This window comes from Mus musculus, chromosome 14 (genome assembly GCF_000001635.26).
Source record: "Mus musculus strain C57BL/6J chromosome 14, GRCm38.p6 C57BL/6J".
In the NCBI taxonomy this organism is placed as follows: Eukaryota; Metazoa; Chordata; class Mammalia; order Rodentia; family Muridae; genus Mus; species Mus musculus.
The window spans coordinates 20,319,170-20,340,618 of NC_000080.6; the positions used below are offsets into that span (position 1 = coordinate 20,319,170).

A 21,449-nucleotide genomic window follows, 5' to 3' on the forward strand; every position below is an offset into this window, starting at 1 on the left:
GCTATGGAGATGGCCAGGGTTAGGACTACACGCATTTGCCACCATGCCTGGCTTTTTTAGGTAGGTTTTTTTTTTTTATGTGCACTGTTTTGTCTGTCTGTATGTCTGTGAAGGCACCAGATCCCTCCAAATTGGAGCTACAAACAGTTGTGAGTTGCTATTGTGGGTGCTGGGGATTGAACCTGGGACCTATGGAAGAGTAGCCAGAGCTCTCAGCCGCTGAGCATCTCTCCAGCCCCTTTAGGTGGATTCTGGGGGACTGAGAGGTATGGCAAGCATTGTATTGACAAGGCTCCCCACCCAGCCTGATGCTTCTCTTTGTAATTAATTGATTTATATTTTATGTGTATGTGTTTTCTTTACAAGTATGTATGAATACTCCATGCATGCAGTGCCCACAGAGGCCAGAAGAGGGCATCAGAAACCTCTGGAACTGCATTTCCAGGTGGGGGTGAGCCACTTTGTGGGTGCCGGAAATGGAACTCTGTCTTCTTGGAGAACAGCAAGCACTCTCAGCCACTGAGCCGCTTGTCCAGCCACCCGCATTTGTCTTTCACAGGACAATACACAGTAAGTGTAGACAGAGTGTGCTGGCCCACACCTGAAATTCCTGCACTTAGGAGGTAGAAATGGAGGGTCAAGGGCTTGTCACTACGACAAACAGGAACAGGAAGCAAAAGTCTAAATTTCAAATGAAAAAAAATCAATTTCCTTCAATGTGTTCCAACAACAGAAGATATGAGGCCACCCTGGCCACAGACTCTCAATAAACCAAAAAAAAAAAAAAAAAAGGTAAATGTGACAATGTGACACGGAACCAGAAGGGAATTAATGGGGAGGGGACCAAGAGAGGACAAAAAAAGAACATCTCCTTACATGTGGAACTGAGACTTAAATGTATATACAAAGACACGAAGCAGGGCAGCCTGGGTAGAGGAGGGGACAGAAGCCAAGCAAGTACCCAGGTGTGAGATGCCTCAGTCAGACCCAGTCTGTCTGCTAATGTCTTTAATTGTTAATTAAGGAATAATAAGTTCTTACCCTCAATTAGGAGCGCGTGCAGAATGTCACAGACTGAACACTAAGTTTTAGCACTTTCTATTTCATTAAAAAGTGAATGAAATGGGATTTTTGCCAACTTAGAATTCTGACCAGAGGAGGAACATACCTAAGGGAGAAACTGAATATTCAGAATTACACCAACAGCCAACAGCACAGTGGTTTACTACAATGGAGATTCCGTCCTGGGCAAATGTAAAACAAATCAAACAAGCTCATGAGAATCGGTGTCCAGGTCACAGGACTTGGGAGACGGTGGCCCGGGGACTCTGAAACCTGCACAGAAGACAGATGCTCTTTTTTTTTTTTTTTTTTTTTTTTTTGAGACAGGGTTTCTCTGTGTAGCCCTGGCTCTCCTGGAACTCATTTTCTAGACCAGGCTGGCCTCGAACTCAGAAATCCGCCTGCCTCTGTCTCCCGAGTGCTGGGATTAAAGGCGTGCTTATGAAGAGTCGTTTATTCCTGAGAAGGGTGGCTGATGTGCAGGCTAGTCCTTCACTGGCTGACTTGGGGGTTGTGATCAGCGTTGTCGGGCAGTCGCACACCCATGCTGTGTAACAGATTGGAAGCAGGTCCTGCCAGGCCCGCTTGGGAGCTGTAGGATTCCAGTATATTTGAAATCAGGTTCAGGTCTACATCCACTGCTTCAACAGCGCAATCTCCTGCACCAGAATCTTCTTCATCTGAATTGTCATTTGCAGTGTGGGATGGAGGGTCCTTATTCTAGAAAGAAGAAGGGAAGGAGAGAGAGAGAACAACATGAGATAGTGATAGTAACCCTTTAGGTTACATGTTGGTTATAGTAAAATGTATTAACTTAGTATTAATATATACTTGAATTCCAAATTAAAAATGAAACTTCCAATCCTTGGTGACACAAAGTCAAAATGCATCCTAATACTGTAATTTAATACATAGATTAACACCGACTCCATCAGGCATGGTGGCACATGCCTGTAATCCCAGTACTGGGAGGTGGAAGCCACAGCTCAGTCACCCTTAGCTATACAAGGAGCTCAAGGACAATGGGGACCAATATCCTGTCTTAAAACAAAAGAAACTTAGCTCTAAAGATTGTGACACATTTCTGTTGCAAAAGAATTTCTACAAATTGAACACATCTGTCCCTACTTTGAAAATAGCCTGCATTAATATTAATAATTAATAAGAGACAAAAATCTAAATCTTCCAATGAAAAAAGTTGGATTCCCTCTTTGTTCCCTGAGCACAGTGTTGAGAGTGGTGTCTTAGCTGCCAAGCCCCAGCCTCTGACTTCACAGGCTGGCAAAGATCTGAAAAACTGCATCTTGACCCTAAAGACGTTCTATCTTTGTCATTCGAACTGTGGTCCATGGACCAACAGTCTGTCTTCCAACAGTTCAGCTCTTTGTCCATTTTGCTTAATAAAGGCCTTTATTATATCAAGATCCCTAGGCAATATTTATTCACAATTAAGTCTAATAAATAGCCTGTATTGGGTTGAAAGCAATTATAGTTCCAATGTGATTTAGATGGTTAAGCAAAGAGAGTTCATATTAGCCATGAGTACTCACGGGCTTAACTGTCATTTTGCACTGACTCTGACATGAGGATGCTGGTCAGTGAGATAATGACAGCAGACAGCTGAGCTCTGTTTCAAACTCTGATCCACAGCACTCAAGTGCCTGTGCTATTCCCATAATGCCTCTTGCCGGTAGACAGTGCTGGCAAACCACTGGGGTGAGTGTGTAAACAGGAGGGGAGTTCTAACTGGGCTCTTAACTGGGGGGATAGGAAACAAAATTGAAGGTATTTGGACATTAAAGCCCCTTTTAGCTGTCTTTAATTCTATTTATTTATTTATTTATTTATTTGGTTTTTCGAGACAGGGTTTCTCTGTATAGCCCTGGCTGTCCTGGAACTCACTTTGTAGAACAGGCTGGCCTTGAACTCAGAAATCTGCCTGCCTCTGCCTCCCAAGTGCTGGGATTAAAGGTGTGCGCCACCATGTCCGGCTAATTCTTTATTTTTTACTTTATTTTTTGGTTTTTCGAGACAGGATCACTCCGTGTATCCCTGGCTGCCCTAGGACTCACTCTATAGCCCAAGCTGGCTTCAAACTCTCAGAGATCTGCCTGCCTCTGCCTCCTGAGTGCTGGGATTAAAGGCGTGCGCCACCACACCCAGCTAAATAAACCTTTAAAATATTTAAAGGAGGCCAATCATAGTGGCACGCACCTTTAATCCCAGCACTTGGGAGGCAGAGGCAGTTGGATTTCTGAGTTTGAAGCCAGCCTGATCTACAAAATGAGTTCCAGGACAGCCAGGGCTACACAGAGAAACCCTGTCTGGAAAAAACAAAAAAACAAAAAAAAAAAGAAAGAAAGAAAAAAAAAAAGGTTTATTTATGTCTGTGTGTGTGTCTGTCTGTCTGTCTGTCTCTCTCTCTGTGGGTGTGTGTACAGTCGCTACATACATGATTATTCAAACGTTAGAGGTCAATTTGGGGAAGTTGGTTCTCTCCTACTATGTGGATTCCAGGAATTGAACCCAGGTGGTCAAGCCTGAGAACAAGCACCCAGACGTGCTAAGTTATCACTCCAGCCCCTCTTCAGACACACTCATAACAGCATACACATACACCACACACAACACACACACACTACAGAGAAACAAAAGAAGAAAAGATCCATTTATAATGGCAGTAGTGGTAATAACCACATGCTAATTTGAGTACATAATGATTCTTTACTTAAATCTACATAAAGAATCTAACTACGGGGGCTGAGGGGTGGCTGAACCACACTGCTACTCTGCTCTAAGGGAGTCAGTAGCTTTTCTCACCTCAGCACATGCACAGCGATTGATTCCCAGAACCCTCTTAGCAACTTACGACTGATGTAATTCCGGTTCCATCTATAACTTCAGTCCTGGAAAATCTGATGCTCTCTACTGGCCTCCAAGGGCACCAAGCATATACATGGTGCACAGACATACATGTATACAAAACACCCATAGATATATTTTTAAAGATTAAATATTCTGGGGTTTTTTGGTAAGATGCATTTATTTTATGTGTATGAATGTTTTGCGGGCAAGGCTCTATGTGCACCGAGGGTATGCCTTCAGAGATGAGAAGAGTATGTCAGGTCCCCTGGAACTGGAGCTGTGAGCTGCCCTGCTGAACCCAGGCCCCCTGCAGGAGCAGCAAGTGCTCACTCTCCAGTCTCCTCTCCCCTTGAAGAATATAATTAACCAGGCCCATGTCTGCAGTCCCAGCTACTCCGGAGGCTGAGATAGGAGGATCACTTGAGCCCAAGAGTTTAAAACCACTTTGGGCAAACTCACTACAGTGAAGGAAAGGTAGGAGCAGGACAGAGAAGGGGAAGAAGAGGGGGAAGCAGTCATTACGTCTGTATTTAGAAAACCAAGTTTATAATCTTTTTCTTTTCAGTGGTGAGGACTCAACCGAAGGCTCTGTGCATATCAGACATCTGCTCTACCACTGAGCTACGCTCTTAGCACCTGCCCTTCCTTCACAGACTCAATATGTGGTCCCATAGGTGTCAAACTCTTGGGTTCAATTGATCCTCCCCTCTCAGCCTCGTCGGCAGCTCTGAACTACAGGCACATGTCATTCATTGCACTTGGCCTCTATCATCTTTCATTACATCAGTGCTAAGGGAAAACTGGCACTCTTGGGGTTGGGAGTATCGCTTAGTGAAGTCTATGTGCTTAGCATGCACCCCACGTTAAAAAGAAAGGAGTCACTGTCAGATCGTATAAGGGCTTCTGAATATAGTTCTTAATGATTCATTTTTAATATTTTATGCTCTTTTACTATGCTTAACTCCCAAAGAATATTTTGTGTGTTTTGAAACAATTTAGTATTTAACATTAGATATAGGATTCTCAGTTATGGATAGCATTAAATATTCATTAATGATATATTTAGGGTATGAAAGGATATGAATGTGAAAGGATATGAATATAAAAGTTGAACAAATTTTTATATATATTATTTGATTCTCAAAATATTCACTATTATTAATATGTTTTATGCATAAAATGCATTTAAATAATAAAAAAACTAAGAAAGGAAAACTGAGATGACTGTGACTCACTTTCCTGCCCACTCAGAGACGGAGAGCTTAAGAAGCCTTACCAATCGCTCCCGCGTGGTGAAGCTTCTGCCCATGCTGGTGTGTGCCAGTTCCTGGTCCATCCGGGCCATGTAGGACTTGAGGCTGCCAAGGGCTCCTTTCAGAGACTCAGACTCCTGAGCCTCAAAGCCCACGTCATCATCACTGTCTACACCTTCCACGTCCTCCTCACCCGGGTCATCCTCAGAGTCTGACTCCTGAGGCTTTGCTCCTAGTCACCGAGACACAGAAGAACACTTGGTGAATTGTCCAAGCAGGGTTGTACCTCTCAAAAGGACTGGAATGTCACACCAGGGCCAAATGACTTAATCCAACTACTTTGTAAAAATCCTTTCCCAAGCTGGGCAGTGGTGGTGCACGCCTTTGATCCCAGCACTTGGGAGACAGAGGCAGGCAGATCTCTGAGTTCAAGGCCAGCCTGGTCTACAGAGTGAGTTCCAGGACAGCCAGGGCTACACAGAGAAACCCTGTCTCAAGAAAAATTAAAAAACAAAAACTTTCCCAAAACAGTAATTCAGGGACAATTATAGAATGGAGAACAGGCTGAGCCAAGAGATTCAATTTTAGTTTTTCAATAAGAATTTGACTAATTAAAAGTTTTTTTTCTTAAAAAGATGAAAAGCTGGGCTGTTGAGATAGCTCCCAAGGACAGGTGCTTTCAGTGCAACCTGGCGACCCAAAGGTGGAAGGAGAAAAATACTCCACGAAGTTGTCCTCTGATCTTTATAACCATGTTGTTACACATACACCTCCACAGTAATATATATACACACACACACACACACATACACACACACCAACAACAATAAAACACCATTTCCTTTTTTATTTAAACAGGAGGCTAGGAGTAGAACCTGAGAAGCAGGTATGAGGCCCTGGGTTGCTCCAAAAAATATAAAAAATGCAAATAAAAGTCTAGGAGCTGGAGAGATGGCTCAGAGGTTAAGAGACTTGCTGTCTTGCAGAGAGCCTGGTTTTGGTTCCCAGCACCCACACAGTGAATCACAAATGTCTGGAACTCCAGCTCTAGAGTATCCAACACCCCTGTGGCCATCTCGGGACCAGGCACACACATTGTGTACATAAATATACACAGACAATACTCATACATAAAATAAATCTTTTAAAAATACAAATACACAATTAAAAAATTAGAAAATTACATAAATATACATTGATGTCAACATTCAACTGCCCAGAGACACTGTGTCCTGCTCACTGATTTCTCTGAGTCATCCTTCAAAGCTCGGCTGCTGTCTAATGTCAGATGGAGCAGCTACAGCTCTGTGTTCAGGCACATGCAAATACAGTTTTCTTTCAGTAAAAGATTTATTTATTTATTTATTTATTTATTTATTGACAGGGTTTCTCTGTGTAGTCCTGGCTGTCCTGGAACTCACTTTGTAGACCAGGCTGGCCTCGAACTCAGAAATTCGCCTGCCTCTGCCTCTCAAGTGCTGGGATTAAAGGCGTGCGCCACCATGCCCAGCTTTCAGTAAAAGATTTATTTTCATTTGTGTGTGTATATGCTTATGCCCGTGTGTGCAGAAACGTGCATGGGCCAGAAGAGGGTCTGGATTCCATAGACCTGGAGTTATAGGAGGTTGTGAGCAGCCTAACTTGATTTCTCAGAACCAAACTCCAGTCCCTTGAAAGACCAGTAAGCCAGTCCCATGGTTTTCTTTCTTAACCTAGATGTCCTCACAGTGCACTATGGTATGCTTTTCTATATACCATGTCCTGTAGGCCTTCTTCTTGCAGACTACACAGGTGACTTCATACTTTATTATTTACCCATTTCTCTCTTGGTGGTCATTAGAGTTTGGGTACGACAACAAAAGCACTGCAGTGGCCATCAGTGACCATTTATCGTTCACAGAGCAAACCCCTGAAGTGAAATTGCTAAGTGAAAAACGATGGGCTTCCTAGAGTCCCAAACTGTCCTGTGAAACGACAACTTATACTTCTTCCTGCAGAGTTTGATGATAAAAAGAGCTGATTGTTAATTTTTTCAATAAGGTAAGAAAAAAATCCAGCTTTTATTTTGCTTGCTTACTAGGAAGAGCTGACATTTTCAGACGTTTACTGTTACTCTCCAGTGTGCAGCCTAGTCACACCATGTTTTTGTTTTGTGTGTGTATACATGTGTGTATTTTTGTTTGTTTGTTTGTTTGTTTTTTGTTTTTTTTGAGACAGGGTTTCTCTGTATAGCTCTGGCTGTCCTGGAACTCACTCTGTAGACCAGGCTGGCCTCGAACTCAGAAATCCACCTGCCTCTGCCTCCCGAGTGCTGGGATTAAAGGCGAGTGCCACCACACTCGGCTAAACGTGTACATTTTGACACACAGCCTCTCCACTGGACCTGGAGCTCAGCAGCGGCTGGAGGGATCGGCCTATCTGTTTCTGTCCCTTCAGTCCTGGAACCAGGGCCTATCCATCTGTGCCTGGCTTTTCACGAGTGGGCCAGGGATCTGTGCTCAGGCCTCACTCTCCTATGCAGCATGCACATCACTACCTGAGCACCTCCCCAGCCCTGTGCTGGTGGCTTCTCTCACTGCTTTCTAAAACGTTGTCTGAAAAAAAAAAAGCCAAAGATGTAATATGGAAGCCACACTAGAACCCTTTCAAAACAGCAAAGGTGCATGCCTGCAGTCAGTGAGCAGCTAGCAAGCCAAGCACTAATCAGGCTGCCTCGGTAGAGTGCTTCAACAGGGCAGGACTTTACAGTTTCAAACAACTTGAATCCTTTAGGAGAACGTAGTATCTTGGCTCATAAATGTCCTAATGTCCCAGTCCTCCAGCAACAATGATAGCCCTTCACAGTTTCAAAGTAAACACCACACTGTAACTCACCTAAAATCTTATCAAAATAATTCAGAAAAGAATCTGCATCAAAAGTGATTGGAGCTTCCGAAGGGTCTCTGAAAGATGAAAGGGAAAAGGGCATGACATTTCTCCTGACCACAGCTCTTTGAGGTATTTTTGAAGATGGTGCTATGCTTATAGAAAGTACCAGAAATATCCAAGAAAAGACAAATTTTAGTTTAAATAAATAGGAAAAATTCCTTGTGCTCATTAACCTTGAGTGACAATAGAAATACAAAAACCTGGTGACAGAAAAGTAAAAATGTACCTTTTACATACACCTAAGCTATGCATCTGGTGGCCCCTACGAGATACACAGTGAGAGGGACGAGTTATCTGAGATCATTAACACAACACTTTTTTTTTTATATATGTGTACCCTGTAGCTGTCTCCAGACACACCAGAAGAGGGCACCAGATCTCATTATGGATGGTTGTGAGTCACCATGTGGTTGCTGGGAATTGAACTCAGGACCTCTGGAAGAGCAGTCAGTGCTCTTAACCGCTGAGCCATCTCTCCAGCCCCCTATTCTTTCTTTCTTAACAACAAACATTGTCCAGGACCACCCACACTGAGCAAGGCTCACTGGGCTGGGGAGGAGCTCACCAGGATGGACTTGTTAGTGTGCAGAGCCTCCAGGTCAGTGCCATTACCACCAAAGAGAAAAGAACAGAGACCTGCTGTTCCCATAGCGATCTGCCTACCCTGTCCCCAGTGACTCGACACAAACAAGCTCCGGGACTCCTCCCTCCTCTGATGGGCTCCTTAAACCCCTCTCTCTGAGTTTCAAGACTCCAATATGCTTGTATGGTAGGAGATCAGAGGCTTGAGTTTATTGAGAGCTACATGCCATGAGTCTACAGATTCTGAATTAGAGTCTACAGAAGTGGAGCACGGAGAGTAATCAATAGAAACGGAGAAGCGGTAGAAGAAGAAGAGGAGGAGGAGAAGGAGGAGGAGGAGGAGTCGTTTGGCATGGGAGCCCACAACTTTAATACAAGTACTGTAGAGGCAGAGGCACGTTGATACTTACAATTTCAAGGCTAGCCTGGTCTATATAGTGAGTTCCAAGACAGCCAGGGCTATATAGAGTATAGAGAGACCTATCTAAAACAAAACCAACCAAACAAACAAACAAACCAAAGTAACTAACAAACAAGGTCTGGTGCTGGCTTTTAAATCCTTTGAGTTTTCTGCCTTGCTTCAGAAATTACAAAGGCTACTTGAAACCTCTCTCACCTCAGATAAGGAATAAGGAATATTGAAACAAGATGGAAGAAAGCTGAGGTGGACACAATACTTCACACGGACAATGACTTCAACCTCTGGAACAACTAATTGGGCAGCTCTGCCGCCGTGCGCTCACCTGGGCAGCTCTGCCCCCTTGTGGCTAGACACTTTGGAGATGAAGGCCTTCATGCTGTCTGAGACCTGCGCTACATCATAGTTCTGCAGCTCCTCCTTCTGGGGACCGGGCTGGGATTCTTTTCTGCCCGCAGCATCTTGCAGTAGCTGGTCTAACTGGTCTGGTGAGAGGTCTAACCACTGGTCATCTGAGAAAGAAAGCATGCATGCTGTGTCTCAGGAGAGGCCCTGGGGAAGGCGGCTCAGTTCCCACCTCCTGCTACGCTCCTGCCCTCCCTCACCGTCCTCCGGAGGAAGGTCAGCTTCTTCTGTCTTGAGCTCGGCGACGTCAAATGGCTGTGTCTGTAACACGGTTAGGATCTCTTCGCCTGGGCTCATAGCAAGTGAACTATAAAAAAATGGAAGACGTGAGCATTTCTTACGATGGTGCCATGACTCACTGTCCACATCGGCGGAACCATCTCAGCCATCTAATGAGGCAAACTCATTAACAGCTTCGCACTTTGAAAAGAAATCCCATGAGTAAATTGTCACTACCCCGTGTGCTGCAAGCATTACTGAACAAGAAAAAAATCATAATAAATGGACAATCACAGGGGGACGTGATAGTGTATGCTGTCACTGCAGCACTTGAAAGGCAGAGGCAGGAGGATCAGGACTTCCAAACCAGTCTCAGAAATACAGCAGGCTAGAAAAAGAAAAAAAAGTACTCATAGAAAAATGCATAAGTAAAATTATCAGTACAAGAATAAAAATACCCTTAATCTCCAGAAAGAAAGAAAGAAATCAAAATAATAGTGTTCATCTTTGGTATAAATATTTTTCTTCTCAGATCACTGTCTATTTGTACTAGAGTATCTAGTTATTTTCATAACAACAGCAAACGTCTTACTGAAGGCAGGCAAGATGCCCCTGGAATCCTGATGACCTGAGTCTGATCTCCAGAAACCACTGAGGACAACGTTCAAAGATTCACACACACACACACACACACACACACACACACACACACTATGGCATGCTCTTGTCTGCATTCATTCACCCATTACACGTACATACAATCATGATAAATAGTTGTTTATGATAAATATTTATTTATTTAATGTATGTAAGTACACTGTTGTTCTCTTCAGACACACCAGAAGAGGGCATCAGATCCCATTACAGATGGCTATGAGCCACCATGTGACTGCTGGGAATTGAACTCAGGACCTCTGGAAGAGCAGTCAGTGCTCTTAACAGCTGAGCCATCTCGCCAGCCCAATAAATAGGTTTTTAAAATATATTATTTAAAAAGAACTACCCAGCCACCAACCTGTCCTACTCTGTGCTGGGTCCTGGCTATAACTCACCTTTCTGGCCGGTGTATAGAGAGCTGGAAATAGTTCTTTGCCATTTCTAGTCTCTCCTGGTACTGCGCAGAGCCGTCCATCAGTCCCTTGAAAACACAATACCGGACATTAGAACAGTACTTATACACTATGTCAATAAACAGCACACCTACTAGTGACGTTGAGAACAGCAGCATGTGGCACTCAGGAACTCAGAGGCCCCAGGCCTCTCATCTGTTTTGTCATTGGTTTATATGTGTGGACTCCAATTTCTTCCAAGCAAGTAAGGTGCTAGGCTGGATGCAGTCTCATTATGTAGCCCTGGTGGCCTAGAATCCCCTATGTAGAACAGATCGGCTTCAGAGACACAGAGGTCTGAATGCATTTGGTGGGATTCAAGGCTATGCCTCAGCACTTAACATTTTACCTTTAATTATCTGAAGGATTTTCTATCAATTTATTTGTTTACAATTGACTAATTAGTAACTAACTTCTAAAACAAGACAGAAAGTTTGCCAAACAGAACCAAAAGCCACATAATCCCGCCATAGCTTCCCTTCTGTTGTCTACACTGCTTTCACGGGAGTGCATACCTACTATTTTACTCTCTCTCTCTCTCTCTCTCTCTCTTTTCTTTTTTGGTTTTTCAAGATAGGGTTTCTCTGTGTATCCCTGGCTGTCCTGGAACTCACTTGTAGACCAGGCTGGCCTTGAACTCAGAAATCCGCCTGCCTCCCAAGTGCTGGGATTAAAGGCGTGTGCCACCACTGCTCGGCTATTTTACTTTTTACCACACTCATACACACTCATACCACACTCTTCCATGCTTTTTCATACTGCCACACAATCGTTATAATCATAATATTGATTACAGGCTTTCAACACTTTGGCTGTTTCTCATAAAAGATCAGCTGAAATGAAGATTCTGAGTAAAGTTCCCATGGTTTCTGAACACAGTCGCAAATGTTCTTTCTCTCTGCTACTAGGGTTCAATCCCTGAGTCTTGCATAGATCATGTAAGTGCTCCATACTGGCCGACATTCTCAGCCCAATTTTATTTTTGTATTGGAAATAGGTCTTGTAAGTGGCTTAACTGGCCTAAAGACAGCTACACAATCCGACGACGGGTCTAGGATTTCCTTTCTAAACCTCTAGTTAGCTGCGATTGTGTGTGGCCTCGAATTTGGTTGTGTTTTAGTGTTTCATTAGCATATGCTAATTATATATAGTGATGGGTTTGATGACATTTTCAAACAGACATCTAATGCAGCTTGGTCATCCTTACCCTACCACACCCTCAAGTCATTTTCACTGAAAGCTGTCGATGGCAGCGGTAGCAGCTGTGTATAAGAGCATTCACTTTAAAGTACCTTCACTCCTGGGCTCGGATGCTTATATCTGCCACCTGTGAGTGTTCTTGTTACTGTTGTTCGCTTTCATTCTCTGAGACAAGGCTGGCCTGGAACTCATTATGAAGATGCCCAGGACTCTGAACTCCTGATCCCCCTGCCTCTACCTCCCATGTGCTAGACTGGAGGCATGAGTCACCACCCTCAGCTTTGAAGATAAGGATGTTCTGAGAAATCTACTATTCATCTTTTTGTGATTTTTCTTTCTTCCTCCTTTTTGTTTTATCTTGTTTATTTGGGTTAGAATTTTGCTATGTCACTGCCTGGAACTTACAACGTAGACCAGGCTAGTCTTGACCTGGCAGTGATTCCCATGTCTCTGTCTCCTGAGTGCTGGAATTAGAGGCGTGTGCCACCACACTGCCTTGTAGTTTTTTAATTGCTTGAGAATTTCATACGTGTACACGAGGTGTTGTATCCAGTCCACCTCTCACACGCCTTCAGTCCTCTCTTGTCTTTCTAGAACCCTTAGTACTTCCCACTTTCATATTTGCTTGTTTTTAAACCCACTGAGTCTACTTCATGCTAGCATGTGACAGTTTTAGGGCCATATCCTTCAAGAAAGCCAGCTTTCCCTCTGCCGGTAGCCATCAACTGTCCTCAGTGAGGGTAGGACTTTGTGACCACTTCCCTCTGCCATGTTGGGGTTTGTCCAGCTTGATCTTGTGCAGGTCTGCATGTGGTCACAGCTGCTGTGGGCTCAACTGTGCAGCTGCCCCCCTTTGCTTGACAACACTGTTTTTCTGTGCATCTCCGTTCTTACAGTCTTGCGATGATCCCTGGGCCTTGGACTGTGGGAGGTGGCTGTCCCACTGAGGGATGAGCACCACCACTTTCTCCTTCTCCCCCTGCAGGCCAATTGTGGTTTGTAGTCTTTTTAAGATACCCTATCTTTGCTAATTTTCCTGTCTAGTAGCTTCATGTTGCTTTTTCAATTTTTATAAGTTGCTCATCAGATACAAGTAATAAATTTTATCACTTGACAAACATAATTCTCTAATATTAGGCTGGCAAGATAGTTCATCAGGTAAGGCACTTGCTGCCAAGCCTGATGACCTAGTTGAACCCTGGGAGCCCACATGGGAAACTGACTCTCACAAGTTGTCCTCTGACCTCCACATACAGCACCATATACATGGCCCCTCAACTAAATAAATAAATTTAAAGGATTTTTTAAAATAAAACTGGTATGGTGTCCCCTCAGCATTTGGGAGGCAGAAGCAGAAGGGTCTTTTTGAGTTTGAAGCCAAACTGATCTGCAGAGTAAACACCAGGACAGCCAGGATTACAGAAGAGACCTTGTCTCAAACAACAACAATAATTTAAAAATAATCCTCTAGTATCATAAATATCCAATGAATACTATCTTGTTACCTGCTTCCCATGCCTGAGTATCTATGAGGTATCCTGCTATTGGAGCTTCTATAATTATATTTTACTTTTAAATAAGTCATAATTTTCTGTGAGTTGGAGATTTTAAAATTAAACAGTACAGAGACTGGGGAGATGGCGGTGGATAAAGGTCTTGCTGTGCAAGCAGAAGGACCTGGGTTTGAATCCCCAGGTCCCACATAAAATAAACAAACAATACAGGCCCGATAGTACACACCTGGAAGCCCAGAGTGGGAAGGGAGAGCTGGGCAATACTGGGTGCTCCCTGGGCAGCCAGTACAGCCAGCCATTTGGTAAGTTTAAAGAGAGGAAGACACCCTCCACCCACATCTGGCCTCCATACATGAGAACACACATCACACACACACACACACACACACACACACACCACCCACATCTGGCCTCCATACATGAGAACACACATCACATGCGCGCGCGCACACACACACACATGAGAACACACATCACACACACACATGAGAACACACATCTCACACACACACACACACACACATGAGAACACACATCTCACACACACACACACACACACACACACTCACCCACTCACCTGAGAAGAAATAAGCACAAGTCTCACCTTAAAGTAGTCATTCCTTTTCAGACTTTCAAGGAAGCTGGCCCAGAGCGGTGAGGCAGTCACAAGAGACTTCCTGGAGTCAGAAAAATGTGGGCTACATTTGGAGCACAAAATCTCAAATCCATGAGCCTAGATGAGACAGACAGAATTTTTATTATGTTACTGTGTTTTCTTTTTTTTTTTTTTTTTTTCTTCTCTACCATCTTAATTTCTTATCATTCAGCAACAATCTAGAACTAGGTGACTAGACACAAGGGAATGTGTGTTTTGGTTTTATGTTTTTGTTTTTTTTTTTTTTCAGACAGGGTCTCACTATGTAGTCCTGGGTGGCCTGGAACTCATAGATACCCACCTGCCTCTGCCTCCCAGTTGCTGGGATCAAGGTGTGTACCACCGTACCCAGCTTCACTTGGAACACTTTTTAAATTTTATGAAAAGTAGGAATTTATTTCTGAGCTGGAAAGCTGGTTCAGTGCTTGCCACTAAGCCTGACAACCAGTGTGCAATCCCTGGTATCCATATGGAAGAAGAGGAAAACCAGCACCCCCAAATTGTCCTCTGCCCCTCATGAGCACCATGGCAGGCTCCCCAACCCCGCCATGCACACAAAATAAATAAAAATTATTTTTATTTATTGAAATATATATTGAAATAGAATGTGAAAATAAATAAATTGAGCATATTCTCAGACACTGGAAAGAAGATAATTTCGTTTTAAGATCTTTTGTAAAAAATCGTGCCGGGCGTGGTGGTGCACGCCTTTAATCCCAGCACTTGGGAGGCAGAGGCAGGCAGATTTCTGAGTTCGAGGCCAGCCTGGTCTACAGAGTGAGTTCCAGGACAGCCAGCACTACACAGAAAAACCCTGTCTGGAAAAACTAAAAAAAAAAAAAAAAAAAAATCATAAAAATAATATGGCACAATTCGAACATTATTACCAACGTCCAGCATCCCCCTCAGAAGTAAGCTGGCCGCTCAGGGAGAATTCCATGATGTTGCTCTACTCCACCCCTTTGCGACCCACGAGGACCCAAGCTAGTCTGCATGCGTCTGCATGCTGTGGAGAGAATTTCCCATCAGTGCACATCAGTGTGTCCACTTCACTTCATGGACAGGCCACACTGCACCTACTCTCCCTCTGCAGGCTTGGTGTTTGTGAGCTCAGTACTAAGAAGGATGCTCCCGAGTACACTTCTGTGTTTCTGCACCTGAAATACATTTTTAGAAATGAGAATGATAAGGAAACTGGTCAGTGCAGGCAGTTTCCATGGGGATGGATATTGGCACACTGCTCCTCACAGGGACCGAATCAGCGCGCTCTTTTCTTTTCTTTTCTTTTCTTTTCTTTTCTTTTTTCTTTTGCTTTCCTTTTCTTCTCTCTGTCCCTCCCTTCCTACCTTTGCTTTCCCTTTCTTCCTTTCTTCCTTCATTTCTTCCTTCATTTCTTCCTTTCTTTCTTTCTTTCTGTCTGTCTGTCTGTCTGTCTGTCTGTCTGTCTTGTGGTTTTACAAGACAGGGTCTCACTCTGTGCCCCTGGCCATCTGGGAACTCAGAGGTCCCTCCTTCCTCCTGGGTGCACTGCCATGGCTGGCATGCTAAAACATCCTTTTCCTTTATAACTTTTCCTTATAACTTCTTACCAGCTCAGTATATGTTCTCGTACTTTTTACACTTGCCAATCTTGCGATGGAAACCACTATTTTGTAGCTTTAAATTATATTAATTTTTAAGAACAGAAGTCAATATTTTTAAATTTTCAATCAAAATTCATTTGTACTTCTTTTTCTGTGAACTATCTGTTCAGCTTCTGAACAATTAGTTAGTATTGTTTTCTCTAGGAACACCTAGTATTCCTTCTTCAGGTTTTCTGGTATCTTTTGAGTTCATGACATTTTTCTTTCCGTGCAGAGTTTCTCTTCTCCATTACTGTTAAGTTGTTCTTTGAGCCAGTTTTGCTGTCTGTTACCCAGCTGCGTTCTGACTCCTGGACTCTGACTAGGACCCAGATGTACACTGTGCTTAGTTAGAAAGCTTTACAAAATCCAATCAGTCAATCTTGTATTGATTCTGGTTGCAAGTCATGCCTAAAGAGGCCTTTCTTAGATGATAATTTTCCTTTGTTTTCTAATTTTATAGTTTCAGTTTTTATATTTAATCCAAGCGGAACTTATTTTGCTCTAAGTGTGACAGAACCAACTTTCATTCTCAGGTGGTTTCACAGCTGCTGGGTCACTGAGGCTCCAATGAAATGATAAACTTTACTACGCTGTCACACAATCAGGACGTATTTCCAGAGTTCCTACGCTGTGTCAGTCATCATTACGTGAAACTGACAAGCAACTGAAACAGTGAGAGCAGCAGGACACTGCAGCCTGCAGGGATCTGAGTCTTCATTGTCTCCATCACTAATGCTCAAGGGTGTCAGTGTGTGTGTGTGTGTGTGTGTGTGTGTGTGCACATGTATGTACATGTGATTGCAGGCACTCAGACAGGCCTGAAGCCTAGGAACGCCCTGGATCTGGAATTACAGGCTGCTGTGAGCCACCTGGTGTAAATGCTGGCAATCAAACGAGCCCTCTGCAAGAGCAGTGTGTACTTGTAGTGCCTAAGCCGTTTCTCCAGCCCTTAAAGCTCCTCCACATTAGAGAAGGAAGGAAGGGAAGAAAGTGGGGGAAGGAGGGAAGGAGGGAGAGAAGAAGAAAAAAGAAAGAAGTTAGGTAGTTTTCTTGTTCAACATTACCAACTTCATGCCCAGTTCATAAGCTCGGTACTGGGGATGTGATGGAGGTGGGAGCCCGTATCCACTCCGCCGGTCTGGCACAAACTTCTGCTGTACCAGCTGTGCGTACAGACATTTCGTGAAAGTGACCTGGGCATTGGGATACAAAATATGTGAGTCTTTTCCTGAAATTGAGTTTTGAATATCGTTTCATAGTTAATATAACAATCGGTCCACTCGTGGGCTTCAAGCTCACCTATCCATAGGGGAAGCGCAGCGAGGGTGCAGCCCATCACTTCTGCTTGTTCTCATAAAGTGCTAGTGAGATATACATTCACATACTATGAAGCTTACCCTACTGCCCACTTTGGAGTTGGCACTAAATGAATTATCTTTAATTACATTATGGCAACTTAAGAGGGGTGGAAGATAACAATTAAGAGATGAAATGTTTTATTGCTAAGGAGGAAATAAATACAAAAGTAGGGAAAACATAGTCCATATGACCTCAGCTACGAAGTGAGGCGTTTCTTCACATCCCTGCACTTGGTGTTCGGGTTTCTTTAGAAAAAAGAAGGAGCACTAACTTTCTTTTCTTTCTTTTTTTTTTTTTTTTTTTTTTTGGTTTTTCGAGACAGGGTTTCTCTGTGTAGCCCTGGCTGTCCTGGAACTCACTCTGTAGACCAGGCTGGCCTCCAACTCAGAAATCTGCCTGCCTCTGCCTCCCGAGTGCTTGGATTAAAGGCATGCGCCACCACGCGCAGCAAGCACTAACTTTCTAAGAGAACTAGTAAAAGTATAAGAAAAACTAAATGACCAAGAAAGATATCTCACCGAGGCCATTATTCGTGTTTCAGGCAAAAATGTCTTGAAGACACGACAGGCTCTTAGGTCAATGGGGTCCCGTAGGTAGAAGGCCTGGACGGCTGCCGACAGCAGCCTGGGCTGTTGCTTGAGCACCGCCACAATGCCGGCTGGAAGGAAGCAGTGTGCTCGATGGAGGGATGCTTCGACCCTTTCTGGGTACCTGCGACAAGTAGCAATTGCTTTTATGTTATATGTTCTTTTTATATATATTTATCTTTTATGTAAATATCAAGATTTTTTTTCAGGGTCTTACTAGGTACTTATGGCTAGCCAGGAACTTGTTTTGTAGACCAGGCTGGCCTGGAACTCACTGAGATCCTCCTGCCTCTTATTCCACGGTGCTAGGATTAAAGGTGTGAGCTAGCACATCTAGCTTTAAAAGATCTGTAGTGTTAGTAAGACAATGCTTGGAACCAAAGAGCTATTGGGACTTCTCTTCTCTTAAAAATGAAGCCTAAAGGGTTCCATACAGGTCAAAGAATCATATAGACACTCCAGAACCAAAAAACAATAAAACAAAAAGCCAAACGTATTGTATTGTATTGTCTTCTTTAGGTTTTTATCTATAAAAATCTCAATTTTTATTTTATCTTTTAAAATTTATTATTTTATGCGTATGAATGTTTTGCCCATATGTATCTGTATGCCCAGTACCCACTGAGGCCAGAAGAGCGTGTTGGGATTTCATGGGACTGGAGTTGCAGACAGTAATGAGTGGCCATACGTGTGATGGGAATTGAACTCAGATCTTTGGGAATAGCAGCCAGTGTGCTTAACCATGAAGCCATGTCTCCAGCCCCAATCTCAAATTTTCATAGACTATACTTTGCTTGACACCTAAGTAAGGTAAATAAAAGAAAAGATACTTTTGGATGGAAAGGCAAACTACATCTAAGTCAGGGACAGTGACACTCCTGGAGCCACAGCTGCTCAGGAGGTTGAGGAAAGAGTTAGCATGAGACCAGGGGGTTCAAAACTAGCCTGGGCAACATAACAAGACCCTATCTCATTCAGTCAGCCAGTCAACCCATCAGTCAACCTGTTTTCTGATTTTAAATTCCATAAATTTAACTGTCAGTTTCATGAACAGTGACGTCAGTAAAGTGCAGATGAGCATTGACCTAGGCTGAAGGAATTCTGTGTGCAAATAAAAGCCTGTGCTGCATTGAACCAAAACGCTCCTCAGCTAAGAGTCTCCGTGCTCCCTTTCTTACCCACTGACGCGCCTGTCCACAGCAGCTTGTATAGATTCTGAAGCCAAAACAGCTTCTGGGTGTGCCGAGATTATACTCAAAGCTTGCTGGATTGTTGGTGGTGTCATGGGTAACCATGGTATCCTTTCAGATTTCCTCGGCACAGGAATAATGCACAGCTCCCCATGATGAAAAAACACCTGCAAAATGGCAACCTTAGTGTCTTCACGGTCTCCAGGAAGCCTGGGGACACAGGAAATGACGCAGCATCTCTGCGTTCTCTAAGCCTGGGTGTACTTACCCTGTTGGCACTGTTATCAGGGTCCAACCACTTAGGGAGAAAGTCGGCCGCTTCTATTAACAGGAACTCACCATCATTGTCTTCAACCCTAGTGAAACAGAAGACCCATTTTCACATTCACAGAACATGAACAGCTTCAATCAAATACATTTTCCCCTTCTTCTCAGAAAAATCTTAAGTATATACTACGTACAGATTGCAAAAAAAAAAAAAAAAAAAAAAAGCAAAGTTTAACATATAGTCAAGTAGGGCTGGTAAATGGCTCAGCAATTAAGAACGTGCTCTGTTCTTGCACAGGACCCAGGCTTAGCTCACAGCCCCATATCAGGCAGCTCACAAAGGCCTGGAAATCCAGCTTCATGACATCTCATAATCTGGCTCCCACTCACAAGTATAACCTCTACATACATACATACATACACACACACACACACACACACACACACACACACACACCTGAAAACAATAAAAATAAATCTTAAAACATACAGGAAAGGCCTAGAGAGATGGCTCAGCGGTTAAGGGCACTGCTTTTCCAGAGGCCCTGAGTTCAATTCCCAGCACTATAATGGGATCTGATGCCCTCTTCTAGTGTGTCTGAAGATAGCTACAGTGTACTCACATACATAAAATAAATAATTAAAAAAAATACAGGAAAAGCCTATATGAAACCATAAGATTGTAAGGAGATTAAGAGACACTAATGAGAAAATCAAAGTACTATGTTAGACAGAAATATGGAAATACATAAGTACCAAAAGGCTCTGGGGGGGGGAGGGCTACTTATAAGTGTAACTAGGAAGACCTTTATGTACAAAGCGTTACTTGAATCTACAAAGATTATTTTTTGTCTCATCTATTTTTAATTTTTGAGTAACAACGTCACATGGCTAAGGTTTTTTTGGATGTATAAAGTTAGAGTGGGAAGCTGGAGAAGGCACCTGCTGCACAGGCATAGCAACCTGTAGCTGATCCCAGGAACCCACAAAAGGATGGAAGGAAGAAACTCCAGAGAGTTATCCTGAGGACCTACATCTGCACTGTGTACTCAGGGCTCCTTTCCCCCAGATATCCTGCACACGCACGCAAACACACCCAGTAATACTAGTATTCAACATTTTAAACTAGTTTTATTATATATATTTTGCCTGTAAGTGTGTATGTGCATCATGTGTGTGCAGTGTCCACAGAGGCCATAAGAGGGCGCTGGGCCCCTGAGAACTAGAGTTACGGAGTTGTGTTATTTGGGGGGTGGTGACTCATACAGAACAAGACTTAAAAAGCAATCCTACCACGAGAACCCATGAGTGAGCATGTGCTATACTTCACAGACAAAATTTTTTTAAAAAAGAAAAAAAAAAGGTATTTTAGAGTGGGGTTAGCAAAATAGTTAGAACTTTCCTTTAGAAAGGTCAATCTGGTAGGAACATAAAACAAGTATTTCTGTCTTTTTTTAAATTTAAACACACAAAAAATGGAAGGTAATGCATATGTCGTCAATGGGCTCAATTTAGCCATTCTATGATGTATATATATTTCAAAACACACATTACAAAGAAAGTGTATATAATCTTTTGTTTGTCAATCAAGCACAAATGTAAAGTTTAGAAAATAAGCTGAAAACATTACAAAAACTGCAGTCCTTGCTATCTGAAGGATTAAGAGGGAATACAGCTTAATCCCAGGGGTTCCAACCAGCCTGAGCAACACAACAAGAAGCAAGATGTCATCTCACAAAAAGAAAAGAAAAGGTAAAGGTAGCGAATCATCTATAATCGGAATTCCTAAGGGTCAAACGGCACAGCGCTGGGTGTTCACTTCACACTGATCTTTCTGGCTGGGCCCTGACGGTGCACACCTCTAATCACAGCACGTGGTGTACAACAGAGTTGGCAGGACACAGGTAACAGGGGGTGATGTAACTTGAAGGTTGTTGAAGTTAGAGGACACAGGGTACACAAGGTGCATTTTCTACTTTAGTGCCCTCTGCTGGCACCGGTAGGTAACTACAGAGAACTAGCTGCTTTTTAGAACAGATTATAACATAGCACCTGTTTAGCTTCCCATACTGACTTCTCTTAAATTTCTGTGTATGACTCCTTAAAAAGTGTATCATTGGCCAGGTGTGGCGGTACACACCTTTAAGGACAACACTTGGGAGACGGATCTCTATGAGTTTGAGGCCAGCCTGGTCTACAAAGCAAGGACAG

General features: G+C 43.2%; 1 protein-coding gene across 1 annotated transcript in view; it reads right to left on the reverse strand.

Moving 5' to 3' along the window:
- Positions 1 to 689: 689 nt before the first annotated feature.
- Positions 690 to 21,449, reverse strand: part of Ecd (ecdysoneless cell cycle regulator) — a 28,263-nt gene continuing 7,503 nt past the window's right edge. The window contains exons 4-14 of the mRNA NM_027475.3: positions 19,240 to 19,327; positions 18,960 to 19,138; positions 17,713 to 17,905; positions 16,900 to 17,028; positions 14,160 to 14,288; positions 10,785 to 10,870; positions 9,714 to 9,820; positions 9,434 to 9,620; positions 8,055 to 8,122; positions 5,204 to 5,412; positions 690 to 1,782 (exon numbers count right to left, since the gene is read on the reverse strand). Coding sequence (NP_081751.1) covers positions 1,555 to 1,782; positions 5,204 to 5,412; positions 8,055 to 8,122; positions 9,434 to 9,620; positions 9,714 to 9,820; positions 10,785 to 10,870; positions 14,160 to 14,288; positions 16,900 to 17,028; positions 17,713 to 17,905; positions 18,960 to 19,138; positions 19,240 to 19,327 — 1,603 coding nt within the window. The 3' untranslated portion in view covers positions 690 to 1,554. The remainder of the gene's footprint in view (positions 1,783 to 5,203; positions 5,413 to 8,054; positions 8,123 to 9,433; positions 9,621 to 9,713; positions 9,821 to 10,784; positions 10,871 to 14,159; positions 14,289 to 16,899; positions 17,029 to 17,712; positions 17,906 to 18,959; positions 19,139 to 19,239; positions 19,328 to 21,449) is intronic.